The sequence below is a fragment of the Podarcis liolepis genome, assembly GCF_965112155.1.
Source record: "Podarcis liolepis genome assembly, chromosome: 6".
Classification (NCBI taxonomy): domain Eukaryota; kingdom Metazoa; phylum Chordata; class Lepidosauria; order Squamata; family Lacertidae; genus Podarcis; species Podarcis liolepis.
Genome location: NC_139559.1, coordinates 80,401,336 through 80,419,008, shown reverse-complemented (window position 1 = coordinate 80,419,008; position 17,673 = coordinate 80,401,336). Strand labels below are relative to the sequence as shown.

At 42.8% G+C, this 17,673-nt stretch overlaps 1 protein-coding gene and 1 long non-coding RNA gene across 3 annotated transcripts in view; both read right to left on the bottom strand.

Annotated features, from left to right (window-relative positions):
- Positions 1–17,673, bottom strand: part of LOC310708511 — a 38,233-nt gene that overhangs the window by 7,181 nt on the left and 13,379 nt on the right. The gene's annotated exons all lie outside the window — the stretch shown is intronic.
- On the bottom strand, positions 8,070–13,596 carry ZNF281 (zinc finger protein 281). The gene has a single exon (XM_083508651.1). It carries the CDS (start codon positions 13,221–13,223, stop codon positions 10,446–10,448), a length of 2,778 nt encoding a protein of 925 aa, XP_083364777.1. The 5' UTR covers positions 13,224–13,596; the 3' UTR covers positions 8,070–10,445.

The window sequence follows — 17,673 nt, the reverse complement described above, 5'->3', positions numbered from 1 at the left end:
GTCTGTAACCTGAAGCGTATGTAACCCGAGGTACCACTGTAATCCTGCAGGTCTATTATGTTCAAAAGCAGTTAAAACAGTAAACACAGAGTAAAACAGTAAAAACAGAGTCACCATTTAATGCTAGAGTATTCTGAAATTTGATTAGTTAATGGCTAGCCCCACACCATCCCCTTACGGACATGAACAGTTGCAAAATAATGATTTCTCCTTTTCTTCCTCCACACGCTATTCTGGTTGCAAAATGTAGTAAGTGTGAAAGGGCAATGTGCTCATTTCCATACATGTGACAGACATGTGCCCGGGATTTGTGGCTCAATTGCAATTGCCCAGAATTGTTGGCATCCATCTGTCCTTTTGAGTGTTTGGGAATAGTTCTCTTCCTTTCCCATTTTATGTGCTCCATACAGGAAAAGTCTGCAGGGTATAAGCACAGCAACCATGGTACTATCTAGTCTAGCATTTTGTTCCCATAGTGGCTGACCAGATGTCTATGGGAAACCCACCAGCAAGACATTACTGTCAGCTGGTCATGTGTAGCTGCAACTATGAAATGGATTATGATTTTGGCAAATACTATAATAGAATATGGACGTGGTTGGCGCTGTGGGTTAAACCATAGAGCCTAGGACTTGCCGATCAGAAGGTCGGCAGTTTGAATCCCCGCAACGGGGTGAGCTCCTGTTGCTCAGTCCCTGCTCCTGCCAACCTAGCAGGTTGAAATACGTCAAAGTGCAAGTAGATAAATAGGTACCGCTCCGGTGGGAAGGTAAACAGCGTTTCCATGCGCTGCTCTGGTTCGCCAGAAGCGGCTTCGTCATGCTGGCCACATGACCCGGAAGCTGTACGCCGGCTCCCTCGGCAAATAAAGCAAGATGAGCGCCGCAACCCTAGAGTTGGTCATGACTGGACCTAATGGTCAGGGATCCCTTTATCTTTACCTAACTTAGGCTCATTAATTCCAGTCGGTATACTCTGAGTAGGACTTTACTGAATACAATCAAAATGAATAAAAAGCATATTGCCTTCATGCTATGATGAGTGTGCTCCTTAGAGCTCATTGGCTGAGCACTGTTGAATCAGAATTCAGGAATCAAAGACTGGACTAAGATGCTTTTAAATATGCTAAGTAAACAGCTGTAGTAAATCACTGTTCCCTGATAACAATAGGTATACACCTAATATATAATATAAGTGGCCCTTAGACTCATACTGTATTGCTCCTTGTTTTCATAAAGTTATGTGTGGAACTTCGCATCCGTCAAACTAATTTTTAAAAGATGATTAATTCATTTGGTTTTAGTTCTACAGATTTTGGTACTTTTATTTACCTTTTTTTTTTTTTGCTTCTTTCATTTATATATATATATATTTCTTTTTCGTTGTTAAACTACTAAACCTACATTGCTCAAAAATTGTTCAGACCTTAGGTCAAGGAAATTGCAGCATTACATCCCAATAGAAAATGTGTTTCCCTACTCTAAAATAGCCACTTAAGCAAGAATGTGGAAATGATTTATTTGAAGCTAAATCTTCACCTCAGCTGTGGCATGACTGCACAATCATTCATAGAAAGACCGTTACACTTTAGATTCAAAGAAAAGAATACTAATGACCAAAACAGTTGTGTGTATAAAATTTTAAATTACATTCAGGGGAGACGAAATTAAAATTACAAAAATCACATGAAACTGTTCCTGTCATCTATATGATTAGAGCAAGGGGAGGATTTTTACATTCTCCAAACTCTCTCACACCATTCCCCATAGGTTTTACTTTTATAGAGAAGTATCAAGTATACAAAATCAGATGTACAAAATCAGTCTGAGAACAGGAAAATTTTTATTTCACTGTTAACAGCGGCCATAGCTCAGCTTTAGAAGTAAGCGACTAATCTCTCTTCACTTGTAGTTGGGAATATGGAAACACATTCCAGTCTGCATCAACAGATGCATCTAGGCTGTTCAATGTTGTGAAAATAAGGTTTAACTACCTGAACGTGCAAACTGCTCTTGCAAGGTGTGCCTGAACCCTTATATCCCAGTTTGATCATTGAGATTATCTGGCTGGTCCCAGAGTTGGTGAGGCTCATTTTACAAGAGAAACTGAGCCGGTCCTATGGGACACCCTGCCAGGAGAGATTCAGTAGGCACCTTCTGTGCCAACATTTCAACGCCTGCTGAAAACTTTTCTATTCCGCCAAGCCTGTGCAGGCAATTAAGAGTACATCCCCCACAACGGTCTACTGTTACTTGTTTTTAATTCTTTTGGTAGCTTTTCTGTATGGCTTTACTACATGGTTTTATATTGCAGTAAACCGATTTGATATATTTCTATGATAGAGTGGTAGATAAATTCTTTTTTTATAAATAAATAACTACCAACAGATTTTTGAAGTAGGGCTGACCTCAGCATTTAGCATCATTGGGCAGCTGCTGGAGTCGACCACTGATGCCTGCCCAGGCTCCCTCTTTATGGAAACAACCTCAGATATGCAGATGGCACAACTTTGATGGCAGAAAGTGAGGAGGAATTAAAGAACCTTTTAATGAGGGTGAAAGAGGAGAGCACAAAATATGGTCTGAAGCTCAACATCAAAAAAACGAAGATCATGGCCACTGGGCACATCACCTCCTGGCAAATAGAAGGGGAAGAAATGGAGGCAGTGAGAGATTTTACTTTCTTGGGCTCCATGTTCACTGCAGATGGTGACAGCAGTCACGAAATTAAAAGACGCTTGCTTCTTGGGAGAAAAGCGATGACAAACCTAGACAGCATCTTAAAAAGCAGAGACCAACAAAGGTCCATATAGTTAAAGCCATAGTTTTCCCAGTAGTGATGTATGGAAGTGAGAGCTGGACCATAAAGAAGGCTGATCGCCAAATAATTGATGCTTTTGAATTATGGTGCTGGAGGAGACTCTTGAGAGTCCCATGGACTGCAAGAAGATCAAACCTATCCATTCTGAAGGAAATCAGCCCTGAGTGCTCACTGGAAGGACAGATCCTGAAGCTGAGGCTCCAATACTTTGGCCACCTCATGAGAAGAGAAGACTCCCTGGAAAAGACCCTGATGTTGGGGAAAATTGAGGGCACAAGGAGAAGGGGACAACAGAGGACAAGATGGTTGGACAGTGTTCTCGAAGCTCCCAGCATGAGTTTGACCAAACTGCAGGAGGCAGTGGAAGACAGGAGGGCTTGGCGTGCTCTGGTCCATGGGGTCACGAAGAGTCAGACACGACTAAACGACTAAACAACAACAACATCTAGACCTGCTCTCTGTGCAGTGCTAGGCAGCTAGGTGCAGCCACCATTTTAATCTCCAACACTGCTCCTGATGCAACTCCGAGAACACTGCTGCTTCCCACTGGGATCCACCGATGAAGTGGCTCTCCAGGAAGCACTTTGCCCAAGGGCTCCCTGTATTGAAGGAAACGAAACTCAAAACATTACCTAATCTAGCCAATGATACTGATCATTGAATCAATCGCTGAATTGTAGAGTTGGAAGGGGCCCTGAGGATCATCTAGTCCAGCGGTTCTCAACCCAGATGTTGTTGGACTACAACACCCATCATCCCTGAGCTCTGGCCTTGCTAGCTAGGGGTGATGGGAGTTGTAGTTCAACATCTGTGGACCCACAGGTTGAAAAAGGCTGATCTAGTCCAACCCCTCTGCAATGAAGGAGTCTCAACCAAAGTGTTCATGATAGATGGCCATCCAACCTCTCCTTTAAAATGTCCAGTGCAGGAATATGCAACTGTCTGATATGGGGATCAAACCTGTGACCTTGATGTTATCAGCACCATGCTCTAATCAACTGAGCTATCCAGTGCCTAGGGAAAATTTTGCATGCAGATTAACCCTGCTAGGATTGCAAAAGTTTACTTTATTGAGGAACAAGCACAACAGAGGAACCAGGCAGAGGGCCTTCTTGGTAGTGGCACCCGCCCTGTGCAACGCCCTCCCACCAGATGTCAAAGAGAAAAATGACTACCAAACTTTTAGAAGACATCTGAAGGCAGCCCTGTTTAGGGAAGCTTTTAATGTTTAATAGGTTATTGTATTTTAGTGTTTTGTTGGAAGCCGCCCAGAGTGGCTGGGGAAACCCAGCCAGATGGGTGGGGTATAAATAATAAATTATTATTATTATTATTATTATTATTATTATTATTATTATTATTATTATAACACCCAGCAGATCTACACTTTTAGTGTGTCTAAGCAAGAAGTCCAGCCAGCTCCACACATACATATCTGCATGTGCCTCCCCATCTCTCCCTACAGCTGAATCAGTCGCTTTCTCTCATTTACAAGTGTAATGTAAATGATCAGTCCAAAAAGCGCTCTGTTCTCGCAGTAGCCATGTGATGCCTGCAAGCAGAACTTGAGCAGAATAGTACCCTCACCTGCAATTCCCAGTAACTGGTATGGAGATGCATCCTGGCTCTCCCCCTTAAGAGGCTCAGTTGTTCAAAGGCCATCCCTTGCTTGGATCTCACAGCAAGTGATTCACTCACTGCCAAGAAAATGGTTAACTTTTGCCTCTCTCTGGTCTCCAAAGGGAGTGAGCCAGTAGGTTGAAAATTAGTTGCCAACCAAGACCTTAGAGACAATCTTGTTCAACACACTCTTCCACTGGAGATTTTCTTACACTATAATGAGAAGATACTCAGGCTTTCAACTCACCACATAAAGCTTTAGCTGCACCTGCATAATAGTGAAAAAATATTTGGCCTTTTAACATTCTTATTGAGCTTACCATGTACCACTAAAAATAAATTGATTTGAATAGTAATGAAGATGGAAATAAAAATACATTCTCCAGTGCACAAATGTATCCCGAGTCTCTGCAAAAGTCAGATTTGAACTCATCTGCTCAGAAATTGATTGCAATCTCATAAAAACGAGAGGTTCTAACCTTTCAGGGGATGAGTAATGGAGCTAAAATCCCCCTAGGCTAATATCACGTGGAATTGATATTAAAGCCAAATTTTTAATTAAGAATACTCAGGTGAAGCATTTTTATGCTGCAATATATAGAAGGGGAGTTAGAGAAGGAAGACCAAGAAGATGGAAAAGAAGTCAGAAAAGAAACTATCATTCACTTTGAACTACAGCACGGACTGCTTGGTTTTAAAAGTTCAAGTTACAACTTTGTTGGTAAACTGCTTAGAGATTTTAGTTACAATTACCTGTAAGTGGCTTACAAGATCTCTTAAATAATATTAAAACAAAACAAAAACCTTTTTAAAAAAATACACGCAAAGGTTTGGTCCATTTCCAACTTACCCTGTGTCCTTTTCAGCATTCTGCCTTGATTAGAACAAGTAAATAAATTGATGAAACAAACTGTGTAACAATGCAAGGGATGATTATTAGGTCATTGTGCGGCTGCATTAAGAATATTGCACAGTGAAGCTGAAGCAACTAAAATTAATCTGGTGACTGGATATATGCCTTGTGAACCCGCACAGTGAATAGGGGAACAATTATTCAGACTCTCAAAATATAAAAAGCCAGTGTCGTTGGCCGAAGGTGATTAATCATACCAGGGAACTCACTGCCACTAGATGTTGCAATGTCATCTAACACAGAGAGCTTTTAAAGCGGAATGGATGGATACATGGAAGATCCTAATTGGCTCAGCCAGAGATGCAATCCAGTTTTCAGGCACTGAATACTTTGGAATCCCAGATATTGTCACCATGGTCTGCCTGTGAAGCTCACAAAAAAATCTGCTTTTCCACTGCCAGATAGGTTGCTTCATTGGCATAGCCAGAGGTCAGTAAACCTTTTCAGCAGGGGGCCGGTCCACTGTTCCTCAGACCTTGTTGGTGGGCCGGACTATATTGGGGAGGGATGAACGAATTCCTATGCCTCACAAATAACTCAGAGATGCATTTTAAATAAACGCATATTCTACTCATGTAAAAACACGCCAATTCCCGGACCGTCCGTGGGCTGGATTGAGAAGGCGATTGGGCCGGATCCGGCCCCCGGGCCCTAGTTTGCCTACCCATGGAATAGACCACTGGTTGGGCCAGTCATAGCCTTCTTATGAGCTGCTTTCTTAGCATTAAAGAATGAAAATGCTAACAACCATTTTAGTTTAGGGCTGCTTCTCTGATGGCCCTAGGAGGTCATTTCCAATTTGGGTTGCTTACAGACTGCCCTCTTTTAAACCAAGTTGCTGATGCTAAAATCCAGTAAAACAATGAATGTTAAACCTCACTCAGGGCAGAACACACTAGATTACTTTCCAGCCTATTCTAATTTATATACTCTTCAGGTAGCGTCCAAATATTTAAAGCAATTCTGCCCTTGATTCTGGTACTTTTTGAGCAAAGCACAAAGCAGTGCAGTGAAGTTATTAGACTGTAGAGTTATTAGTTCCACCTATAACTGCAAAGTTTGGCTGCAGGTAGTCTATCTTCTAAATGGGACAGAATGGGAAAGAAAAGAAATAACTATTGAAAAAGTCTTATTCAAAAGCTCAGATAAACTTTTTTCCGCTCCTTACAAAAGCCTTGTGAATCTTCTTCTAAAATTTTGTTTTTGTTCTCTGCTCAGCTCTCCATCCTGAAATACAACTGAACAGCTGGAAAGTAGTCATTTATATGAATTTGGAGCATACACCGATTGTAATAATGCAATCATTTGCCATTTTTGCAACCAGACTTACAATCTTTACTTCAAACATACTGAAGAAAAAATATTTTAAGCCACTCTAGCTTTAAGAAACCATTTCACTCTGATGTAATTTTAGTGACCAAGATCGAACATGGAATCCCCAGTTCAAATCTTACTTCTTTATGTCACATGATACAAAAGTAAGTTTATTTTGTTGTTTTATTGCTTTAATATTTTATAGGAACCACCTTGAGCGTTTTTAATGGAAAGGTGGGATATATTTTTGAATAAAAATATAACGCTGACCTAACCTTGAGGGTTGTTTTTAAAGAGTACAATATACTGTATGTGAAGCACTTTAAAAGCATTATTATTATTATTATTATTATATACAGACTAATGCAAACTGGGTGGCATAGTAAGTACAGTGGTACCTCAGGTTAAGTACTTAATTCGTTCTGGAGGTCTGTCCTTAACTGAAACTGTTCTTAACCTGAAGCACCACTTTAGCTAATGGGGCCTCCTGCTGCTGCCGCACCGCCGGAGCACGATTTCTGTTCTCATCCTGAAGCAAAGTTCTTAACCCGAGGTACTATTTCTGGGTTAGAAGAGTCTGTAACCTAAAGCGTATGTAACCTGAAGCATATGTAACCCGAGGTACCACTGTACTACTTTAGGCATACCAAAAAAGGCTAGGAATAACTTTGTGCAGTAGACCCCCTTCCCATATCATGGATCACAAACAACCTTTTAACAAATTCCCCAGTGTATTTGAGAAACACAAGTCCAATATTTCTTGAGCATGTATAACCAGTTGCATCATTCTTGATTTGGGCATTAAACCTGTGCACACCAATCCAATGTAAGCATGCACCAAACAGTTGAAGCTGCAGACATGGAATCTCTTTTTAAGAACTAAGTCCTGCAAAAGCTTTATGGTGGGTCTGGGGAAGCAAGTGAAACTGAATCTAGCTCTTCACTTCCCTGCCTATTTCTGGGATTTTACATTTTAAAAGTAGGTTCTGTGTTGCTGGATCTGAGAAAGGTTGTACGTCCACTTCACCTAGTTGCACATGCTTAAAGATCCAGCTTAAGATTCAAATGAAGAACCCCACAATTTAGACCCCAACTTTCAACAGGTTCCCATGGAGCCAGAACTGATCTAGGTTTCTTCCCAACCAAGTCACTGTGTGAGCAGAATAGCTTTTGCTCACACAACAGAATTTCCCCTCCCTCTCCTGCCCCTATACCAAATCTGCTCTGGGGTGCTCCCAAACCTCCAGAGCAGATTTGGGGTCGGTACAGGGAGTAGAAAAGGAAGTTTTGTTGTGTGGACAGAAGTTGGATTTAACCTGTCATTAATTCAAAATAACATCATCAAATAGAAAATTTCCAACCCAGACATCACAGAATACCCCAAAAAATTTAAATCACAAAGTAACGAAAAGAGTGTTTTTATTGTTCACCTAAAGAAGTTTTACAATAAAAATACCTTTAAAAGCAAGCAAGTTATCCTTCTATTGTTCCAGCAATTTAGTTTAAAAACATTTTACGGAATTTTCTTAACAAAGCCAGAGGTGTAACTGGATAGATAATACAACATCTTCTTTCCTTAGATTTTTGTGAATAGCATTTTTAATTGGTCACAGTCTAAAGCAAACAATCCCAGAACATACACACTATCCAGTATACACAATATAAAAGAAAATAAAACCATAACCGCTGTGGAACAAAATACTTAAAAACCAAATTAAAAAACCCATAGTAGAACAACACAGTGGTTAAAGTACACTCCATCCCTTGATAAGTTGTGCTCTATGCCTAGATGGCAGGGAAAATTAACAGCACTATTTTGAAGAATGGAAAATACATAATCAAGTACATATCAAGTTTTAATAAGTGGGATTTAATTAATTATGCATTAGTAATAAATGTGGTGGTTCATTTGGTGAAATAGTGTTCAGGTTGATTTGGTGGGTAGGGGGAAGAGAAAATGGGTTTTAACATTTTGTAACAATTTAAGAATTCATAGTTCTTTTAACACCATCTTCGTAACAGAAGTGTTTTACACTTGTACAATGTTAATTACTTTATTATACATGGAAGCCTGCAAAAGGCCAATTACACAATAAGACTGCAAACAACCACTGGTACTTTTCTGCCTTCAGAAAGTACGCAAGACAGAAACATCACCAAAAGTACATTTTTAAAAATCTGCGGAAACATCACCAAAATTACATTAAAAAAACTAATTAGGAAAAAAAATACATCTGCAAAAAAAAAAGTGGTTCTGGGCAGTGCAACTGCTTTTTAGCAGTTATTAAAATAGCCACTAAGTTTTCTATAGGTTTCCGTGGCTCCACAGGCTCTAATCAAGATTCACATATCATAAATAATGTACCACAAAATATACATGAATTTGAGCAACAATTCCTTGGAGATTCTGGTTACAATAAACCACGTACATATTGGTCACATGGTTCATACATTTAGGCCAACCTCATTGTCCTTCTACACATCATTTAGCCACATGTAATCTTAACCCCACCCCCACCCCCCAAAATACTCAAGACTGCATGTGGGCATGGTTGACTAAGCTAGTAGATCCCAATGCACTTTGGAGGACCTCTTTATGTACAACTGAGTATTTTTTCTTATCGTATCTTCTAAGGAAACCTTTATGGCCTTCTAAAATAGGAGCATTCGCCTTTAAAAAATTGTTCAACTTTTGATGCCACAAGACATCAGAAAACACATAATAAGTTATGCAATCTTCTGGAATGTAAATCTTCTAAAATTCCAGCTGTTGAGCTAAAAGGAACTTGGAAAGGATCACAAACCATGGAGGGTGAGCTTGGCATTGAAAATGGATGAAAAAGGAAAAAGACCCAAGACACTAAACAGGAATATTTAAGTAGGGGGAAGAGAGGGATTGGTAGCCAATTGGGGATATTTTTTTTATTTTAAAAAAACCCCATATTTAATAAATAATGCATTCCCAAAAAGTATATAAATTAAGACTGCAATTTCAGATTGGGGTTCCAATGACATCAAAATGGCACTTTAAAACTCCTCTTGTGGATTATGCCGCTAAAATCTCTTTATAAAATTACAGCCTTCAGGGGGAAATGGGGTGGACATTATTGTTATTATTAAAGCTATCATTCCAGGCTTATACCAAGGATCTGAGACTATCCCACCAGTCTGGAATGAGTATCATCATCTAGAAGAAGAAATAAAGAAGTATGTTAACAACTATAACAAGCTGTAGGTAGCTAAGTTCTCAGAATTTTTGTATCACCCAGATATGAGACAGCAATTTCTGATGTCTTAAAATCCCTTTGTTAAATGGTGAAGTAGATTTGCCACTTATTTGTAAATTGGAAACTCCAATACACCAACAGTGCACAGAATCCCCTTGCTTCATTACATTTTCCTGAGAGTAAAGCAATTAAAATAAACCTTAATCCTAGGAACAAAGGTTTTTTGTGTTTTTTTCTTTCTTTTTTCCCTTTTTTGCATTTTCAACTTTTTGGGCTATTCCCTGACAATCTAAATAGGTAAGTTTGATTGCTAAACACTGTCACATGAACAACAACAAAAAAGTGAAGTATCAAGTCTATTAATCTGATTTAAAAACCATAATACAAACTGATCTAAAATTACTTTAACAAAAACTAAATATGAAAAGTTGCATTGAAAGGGCGTGTTACATTATTTGTATTAGGATCGTGTAGAAACATTCCAATGGCAGTGTTATCAAAATAAAACTAATACATTAAGACCACCCCCAAGCCTAGTCATACTTGGAACTTTACCTATAACTTTGGCTAGTTGGGGTCTTTACTCTTGTACTACATGGCTCACTTACATCAGACATTATATTTGTATACCCTGAGAAATCTGACACTGAAGTCCTTACTCTATGGTCCACTTCCCCATTAGAGTTAGCAATGAAAGTCATTGGCACCCTGCTGCCCGTCTTAAACTGAGAACCAAATGCTTGTGCAAAGGTCTCTATCTGGTATGTTGCTCGATGATCTAGGTCCTTCTGGGGATCTATCTGGTTAGCTAGTTCCTGAGAAGGAAGTGGAAAGCTTGATGAAGATTCTAGATTTTTTTGTTCCTTCTGGCTATTCAATTTTTGAGGTGTGGACTGATAGCCTGATGAAGTGTCTATGTTCTTCTGGGAGTCTATCAGATCATCTAGTTCTTGTGAAGGAGTCAACTGTTGATGCGTTGCTTCCAAAGCAGATAAATAAAAACCTGGCTGAGATCCAAGCAACATCCCAAAAGGAGGCTTTGACAATGCAGATGGCAACACTGAGGTAACAGATTGGCTGAAACCACACTCAAGTGGAGATGTAGTGTATATTTGTTTGTCTTGAAACAAAGTATGGTTATGAAGGCTTGAAGACAAACTTACAAATTGGAAACTGGGTCCAAAAGCAAAACCAGTGCTATTAGTTGTTCTTTCAAAAGCATGCTGGAGGTATTTTGAGTATTCTTGCAACATGTTTGCTTTGTCATTTGAAGCTGTTTGGGAGCTGGGGCTCAAGTTCTCCTCTTGAACCATCTCTGTATGCTCTCCTGAGGCATGTAAGTCCACACGCTGTTCAGTAATGCTGAAGGGATCTTCCTTCTGGCCTTCTGATTTGTGAGAGTACTGCTCTAAAAGACTTTGCAAGACTTCATCAGGAATGCCAGACTTATCGTGGCAAGATTTGATGTCAGCATTTAGAGATGATGAGTCAATAAGAGATAACGGGGTTTCACTGTCCATAACACTCACACCTGCAGACTGTATTACAGACGGTTGGGAGGCCATATGCCCAACATTTATAGAAAAGGCACTGTTACTGCTGGCAGTTTGCAAGTATCTTCTTTTCTTTGAAAATTGCATGGCATCGTCATAATTGCTACTTATTTGACCTGGTTTACTATTTGCAGCTTGAAGGAGGCCAATAGCATCCACACTGGTATTTGCAACTATGCCAAGAGAGCCACTTGGTTTTCCAGACAATTGTTTTTGACCAAGAAGGTCTGGTAATGGTGACACAAAGTTAAGAAAACTCTTGTCTGTACCTTTCCTGTTTCCTTTTTTAAAGACTAATTTTGGCACCTTTTTCTGCAGTTCTTCTATCCCAGTGCCAATTAAGCCACCACTGGAAGACACTATAGGAATCTCCACCGCATAATTCTGCAAGGTCATATTAGATGCAATCTGAGAGTCAGATACTTTATGAGTAGGCTTATGCTCTTTGTTTTCAGTGGATACACATTTTGCTTTGCTTTTTCTCCTTGACGAACCTGTATTTCCCTGAGACAACATAGACAAGTTGCCCATGCTATGGTTTGATGGCCCAGGATCCATTCCAGCACCTGCTTTCCCTATGGCTTCTCCACATGTACGTCTGTGCTTCAACAGTCTATCAGTCCTTGAAAAATACTGCTGGCAGGTTTCACATTTGTATGGCTTTTCTCCGCTGTGCGTCCTCTTGTGCCTCTCCATGTGATACTTCTGGATGAACTTCATACTGCACTGGTCGCACCCAAACGGCTTCTCCCTGCTGTGGATCTTTTCGTGCCTCTGCAGCAAATACTTCTGAATGAAACCCATGTTGCACTGGCTACACTGGAAAGGCCTCTCGCCGGTATGGATAAGCACATGCCTGCGCAGGTGGTAGGAGCTCCTGAAAGCAGCGCTGCAGTGCTCACAGACATGAGGTTTCTGGCTAGGGGACAGCATGGCAGCTTCTCCATCTCCCGCTGCAAGGGGCTTGGACGAAACGCTCGGCTTCCTCTTGGCTTTGATTCCCTGAGATTCCGACTTTGGCCTCTTCATCTTCCTGGCCTGGGTGTCAAGCTTGGGGTCGTCCGAGCCGCCAACACCCATCTCGCCGCCGCCGCCACCTCGGATGCCCAGCAGCAAGTCTCCTCTGTGGGGGTGATGGTGCAGGTGGTGGAAGAGGCTGAGGTCTTGGATCACGCTCTGGCTGGCCCCTTCCACTCCGCTTCCGCCACCTACAAGGTTGGGGTGCCTCTCTTCCCCGGCTATCCCAAAGAGGCCCCCATAGTGGTGGTGGTGGTGATGGTGGTGGTGCTGTTGTTGCTGTTGCTGCTGCTCCTCTTCCTCCTGGTCGCTGGGCTTCTCCTGCTTGATATTCATGAGCGAGTGGAAGAAGCCCCAGGAGCCCCGCTGGGACGACGACGAGGAGGCCGTGAGAGGGAAGCCCCCCGCCGGCTCTTTCTTGAAAGTCATGCCCTGAGGGTGAGGAGGAGGAGGCGGCGGCGGTGGGGCGGGGGGCTCGGCGGCAGTTACGGTGGTCGCGGTGGAAGAGGAGGAGGAGGAAGACGACGACGACGACGAGGCGGCGGACGAGGACGATGAGTTGGCGGACGAGGCGGAGGCCAAAGCCAGCCCGCAATGCTGCGGGGGCGCGGCGGGCCGGGTGAAGCTGGTGACGGGCGGCAGGCGGTGGTTGAACATGACCATGCTGGGGGGGAAGGTGGGCTCCATCGCCGCCCTCTTGGAGGAGGAGGAGGAGGAGGAAGAGCCGCCGCCTCCCAGGAAACCGCTGCCGAGCTTCATGTCCCCCTCGGGGCCGGGAAAAAGGAGCAGCGGAGGAGGAAAAGAGGGCGAAGGCGACGAAGGGGAGGCGCGGCCCTCTGCGGCGGCTCTTGCCGCAAGACCCCGCTCGCTTTGCAGTCACTCACCCGGCTGCCCGGCTGGCCGGCCCGGCCCTCTCTCTCCCTCGCCGCCGCTCCTCAGCGCCCGCTCGCCGCCCGGAGCATCCTTCTTCTTCTTCTCCTTCGCGTCCGCCGCTCGGCCCCACCCGGCCCAGCCTCGCCGCCTCCGCCGCCGCTTTCTACGCCGCCTCCAGTTAAAAATATCGCCGTCTCCGCTCCACAATGGAATTAGCAGAGCCGCCCCCCCTCTCGCTGGAAAGGCCCCGCACTGCCCATGCGCCACGCGGGGCATGCCGGGAAAGATTGCCCAGTCAGGGTAGCAGCCGCGGCGGCGCCGGCGGTGGGGAAGGCGGGAAGGGCGCAGGCGCGAGTGGGACCCCCTTGCGCGTCTCTCTTCCTTGCGCTCCTTTCCCGCCCCCCCCCTCCGCCCTCGCGCGCATTACCTCACGGTCGGGCCGCGTTTCCCGCCGGGCACCTACTCAGAAGAGGCACGGGGACCAGCCAGTGCCCCCCTCAGCCCCCCACCAGAATAAATAACAGTTGTTTCTCTGTGGGTCGCAGTGGGGGTGGCAATGGGCACGGGGCTGCGTAGGTCACATAAGCACAGTTTCAGTATCGTGTGTACGCGCGCACACGCGAGTTGACACGTCTAGATAATACTGTACAGATTGGGGCAATGGGTCCACATTCGGGGGGGGACCTATTGGGTTCTGATGCCTGCCATGGTAAAAGTTAAGCCCCGCTGGTTTCAGTGGGACCTAAGTACACCCCACCCCCCAATAAAAGTGTGCGCCTGGTGCGATTTCAGCTATAAAGAATGAATGGCGGGGCGGGCGAACCAAATAGGGAGAAGGCGAACCTTTCGTCGCTCGCGGCTGTTTAGTAAGCCAGATATCTGCTTGAATGTTGAAAAGGCTGCCCGCGGGTTCAAGGGGATACCGGGAAATGCTTCCTGCCCGCAAGGCCAGAATGGAGCAATAGATCAGATAGCCAGTGGAAGTTGTGAAATCTCCCGCGTTCCGCTGCACCTGGTGGAAACCAAGGCGTTCCCTTAGTTCCCTGCCACTTAAGTTCTCCAAATCAAGTCTGCAAACACGCTTCTTTAAATAAAATATATGAGATGTGAAAATCCATAGTCAACAGATGAATTGCCTCCATCTTTTTCTTTGGAGACAACTGCATATAGCATGCCGTGTCCATTTTGAAAATTAAAACCCTTTAGCAAGATATGCCAGGTTCCCCCACCCCCAGTGCATATGGCACAGTTGCATAGATAATGAAAATAGGGTTTAAGGGGGGGGATCTATAGGCTCCATTTCCAGCTGTTCTGCAATTTTAAAACAGCAAGGCTGAAATCCTATGGTCACTGGCTTCTGAGTTGTCATGCATAGGGTTGCAATGTAAATTATTCTGGCTCAATCCTCAAATAGGGTTCACTGTTAATACAGTTTCACGGAGCCATTTCTTCCTATACAATAGATGGGAGTGGAGGCAAGTTGTGCAAGTAATATGCTTGTCCTTCTTCACTTTCAAATTAAACATCTGTAAAATTAGGGGAAATGGCAACAAAGTGACAACACAGATCTGAGGTAGGTATCAACAATCTTTACTAAAGGATACCAACTCCCAATGTTTCAAGCTTGAACATGTCACCAGGAAATCGTTAAAAATAATTTTAACACAATTATTTGATAGACCGAGAAGTATCTGTCTTCAGAATTATGAAAGTGCTTGAATTCTAAAGTGTTAAACACTCATCATACCACCAAATAGCTGTGTCAAAATCATTCCCAATTCATTTATGGGAGGGTGTACTTTTCATTATGAATTTTTAATACTCAGTCTTTGTTGTTACTCTTAAGATAGATAGATGATAGATAGATAGATAGATAGATAGATAGATAGATAGATAGATAGATCTTCTAATCATCTGCACAGCCAAGCAAAACTCACGTGATTGTGGGGCATATGAAAGACTGTGTCAGATCTGATACTCAAAAAAATTGGATGTATATTCACTATGCTCAGATGACATATAAATATTTATATTACTCTTTCTGCACCATAGCCACAGGGTCAACATTTTCTGGTGTGATGCTCTGTATTTGTGGTCATTTTAATAAGTTTCTAGCCCTTATGGAGATATGGGGTGGGGAGACATGGACACAGAATCCTGTCTTTCAGTATTCTGGCAACTGAGTACAAAGCACGGGCATTACTCAAGCAACAAGACTTACTCTTCCTCTCTCAGTGAGACCCCAATATCTGCTCCAGAGGGACAGCCATCTGAAGCAAATTTTTAGGGTGCATATGAGGCTGCAGAAGAGAGGAGGGGAGGGAAAACTTCTGTTGCACAAGCAGAAGTCTACTGCAGTAGCAGAACAGCAGTGATGAAGTTTTTGATGTTATAAAACTGAATATAGTGTTATTAAATAGCCTGTAATCTATTAGGCTACTGGCTACCTGTATTTAGATTCTGGATATTCTGTATTCAGATTCCACATGTTCTGCACACCATCCCAAGGAACGTTAGTCCCCCTCACAACATTTCCGACTATGACTCTGGCACAGATATCTATATTTAATCACATTACTTATAAACAGGAAGGCTTGCCCCAAGGGAAAGAGAGAAGAAATAGAAACAGTTTGGTGAGATGACACCATCTAGCAAATGGTGGTCCCCACCTCCCAAACTTCTGCAGAACCATTTTGCCCTTAACACAGGGTAGAAGCGGCAAAAACACAAAAATGTTTCTTTTCCCCATGTGTATTTTTTATTGCATAATTGTTATTGATACTTATCGTTCTTATAATTTAACGTAAGCCACTTTTGTGAGGTCTGCCTGGAACATAGTATATAAATACCTTCAATAAATAAAACTCTTCTGCACTGGCTTCTGTCATTAACCAGCAATGATATCAAAATCTAATCCAGAGTTACTAGTTCAAGTTGATAACACTGCTGGCTGCTAAATATGGTACATATGATAAACTTTTTGCACTTAAGTGTAATGGAATGTTCCCCTGTGCCTTGAAGGAGTTGGTGTGGCCACTCCTGAAAAAAAGAATCTAGGTTACTGGAGGCTCAACTGCAGAAGCTCTTGAAACTTATTATCTTGACCCATTTCAGTCTGGGTTCCACCCATTTTAGGACCTAATCAGTTCTGGCCACCCTGAGAGATTTTCTTCAGATGGATGGGGGAACACAACCCTACTGATTCTCCTATTGAATGTCCTCATGACTGCCTCTGAGTTGGTGATTAGGGGTAGTGGTTTTGCTCCTACTCCTGGCATCAGTTCATGAGAGTACTATTGAAAGACTGTGCCTCCTGACAATTTAACTACAGGGCACCAGAGCATGATTTTATTCCAGATGCTACTTAATAACTATATGAAGCTGCCAGGGTGGCACCAGAATGCTGACGATACCCAGCTCTGTTTCTCTGTATTGCTGTATCCAGATTAGGAGAGGTTTTGCATGCCTGGATATAGCCATGGGCTGGATGGTAGCTAATACATTGCTACTGAGTCCTGACAAGACCTTATGGATGGGTGGATCCCAGGTGTGGAACTGGGTTGTGAAAAGATGCACTCTCTCTGAAGGAGGAGGTGTGTAGTTTGGGGGATGCTTCTAGATCCACTGCTGCCACTACACGTCCAGGTGAATTTTACCAACTTTGGTTGGTGTGTCAACTGTTCCGGTTCCTGAACAGAGATATTCTTGCTGTGATTGTCCATACTATTGATAACCTCTCAATTAGACTATCATAATGTGCAGTTTGTGGGGTGTTCTCGTGCCCAGTTCAAAAGCTGTGCAAAGTGCAGCTGCTGTTATAGTTAGCAGGACACCCAGATTGACACATATTATACTGATGTTGAAAGATCTGCACTGGCAACCCAGTGCAAGGTTTTGTGATTGACATTTAAAGCCCTAAACAGCTTGGGACCAAGATCCCCTGGTACAGACCAAGACAATCTTTGAGATCGTCCAAGGAGACTATGCTGGTTGTTCCATGAAAACACAGATGCAGGCCTTCTCAGTAATAGTATCCACCCTCTGCAGTGCCCCCCGTCATGAAATTCATAAGAATACACTAATGACCTTTAAAAACCTCTTAAGTACATATTAATTTACCCAAACTTTCCTGGTCTCCAACTCCTTAGTTCTGGGTTATTTTTATATACTGGTTAGTTTTATTTGTGGTATTATACGGTTGCATTTTGTTTCTATCTCCTATTTAGGAAATTTTATTGAATGTTACATTCTTACTGTTTTAACGTAAACAGCTTACAGATTTTTGTTATGCTGAGCAATGGTTGCAATTAAGTTTCTATGCATATATTAGTTGGGA

Coding starts and splice junctions, on each gene's coding strand:
- ZNF281 (XM_083508651.1), bottom strand. CDS start 13,223: ATGAAGCTCGGCAGCGGTTTCCTGGGAGGCGGCGGCTCTTCCTCCTCC.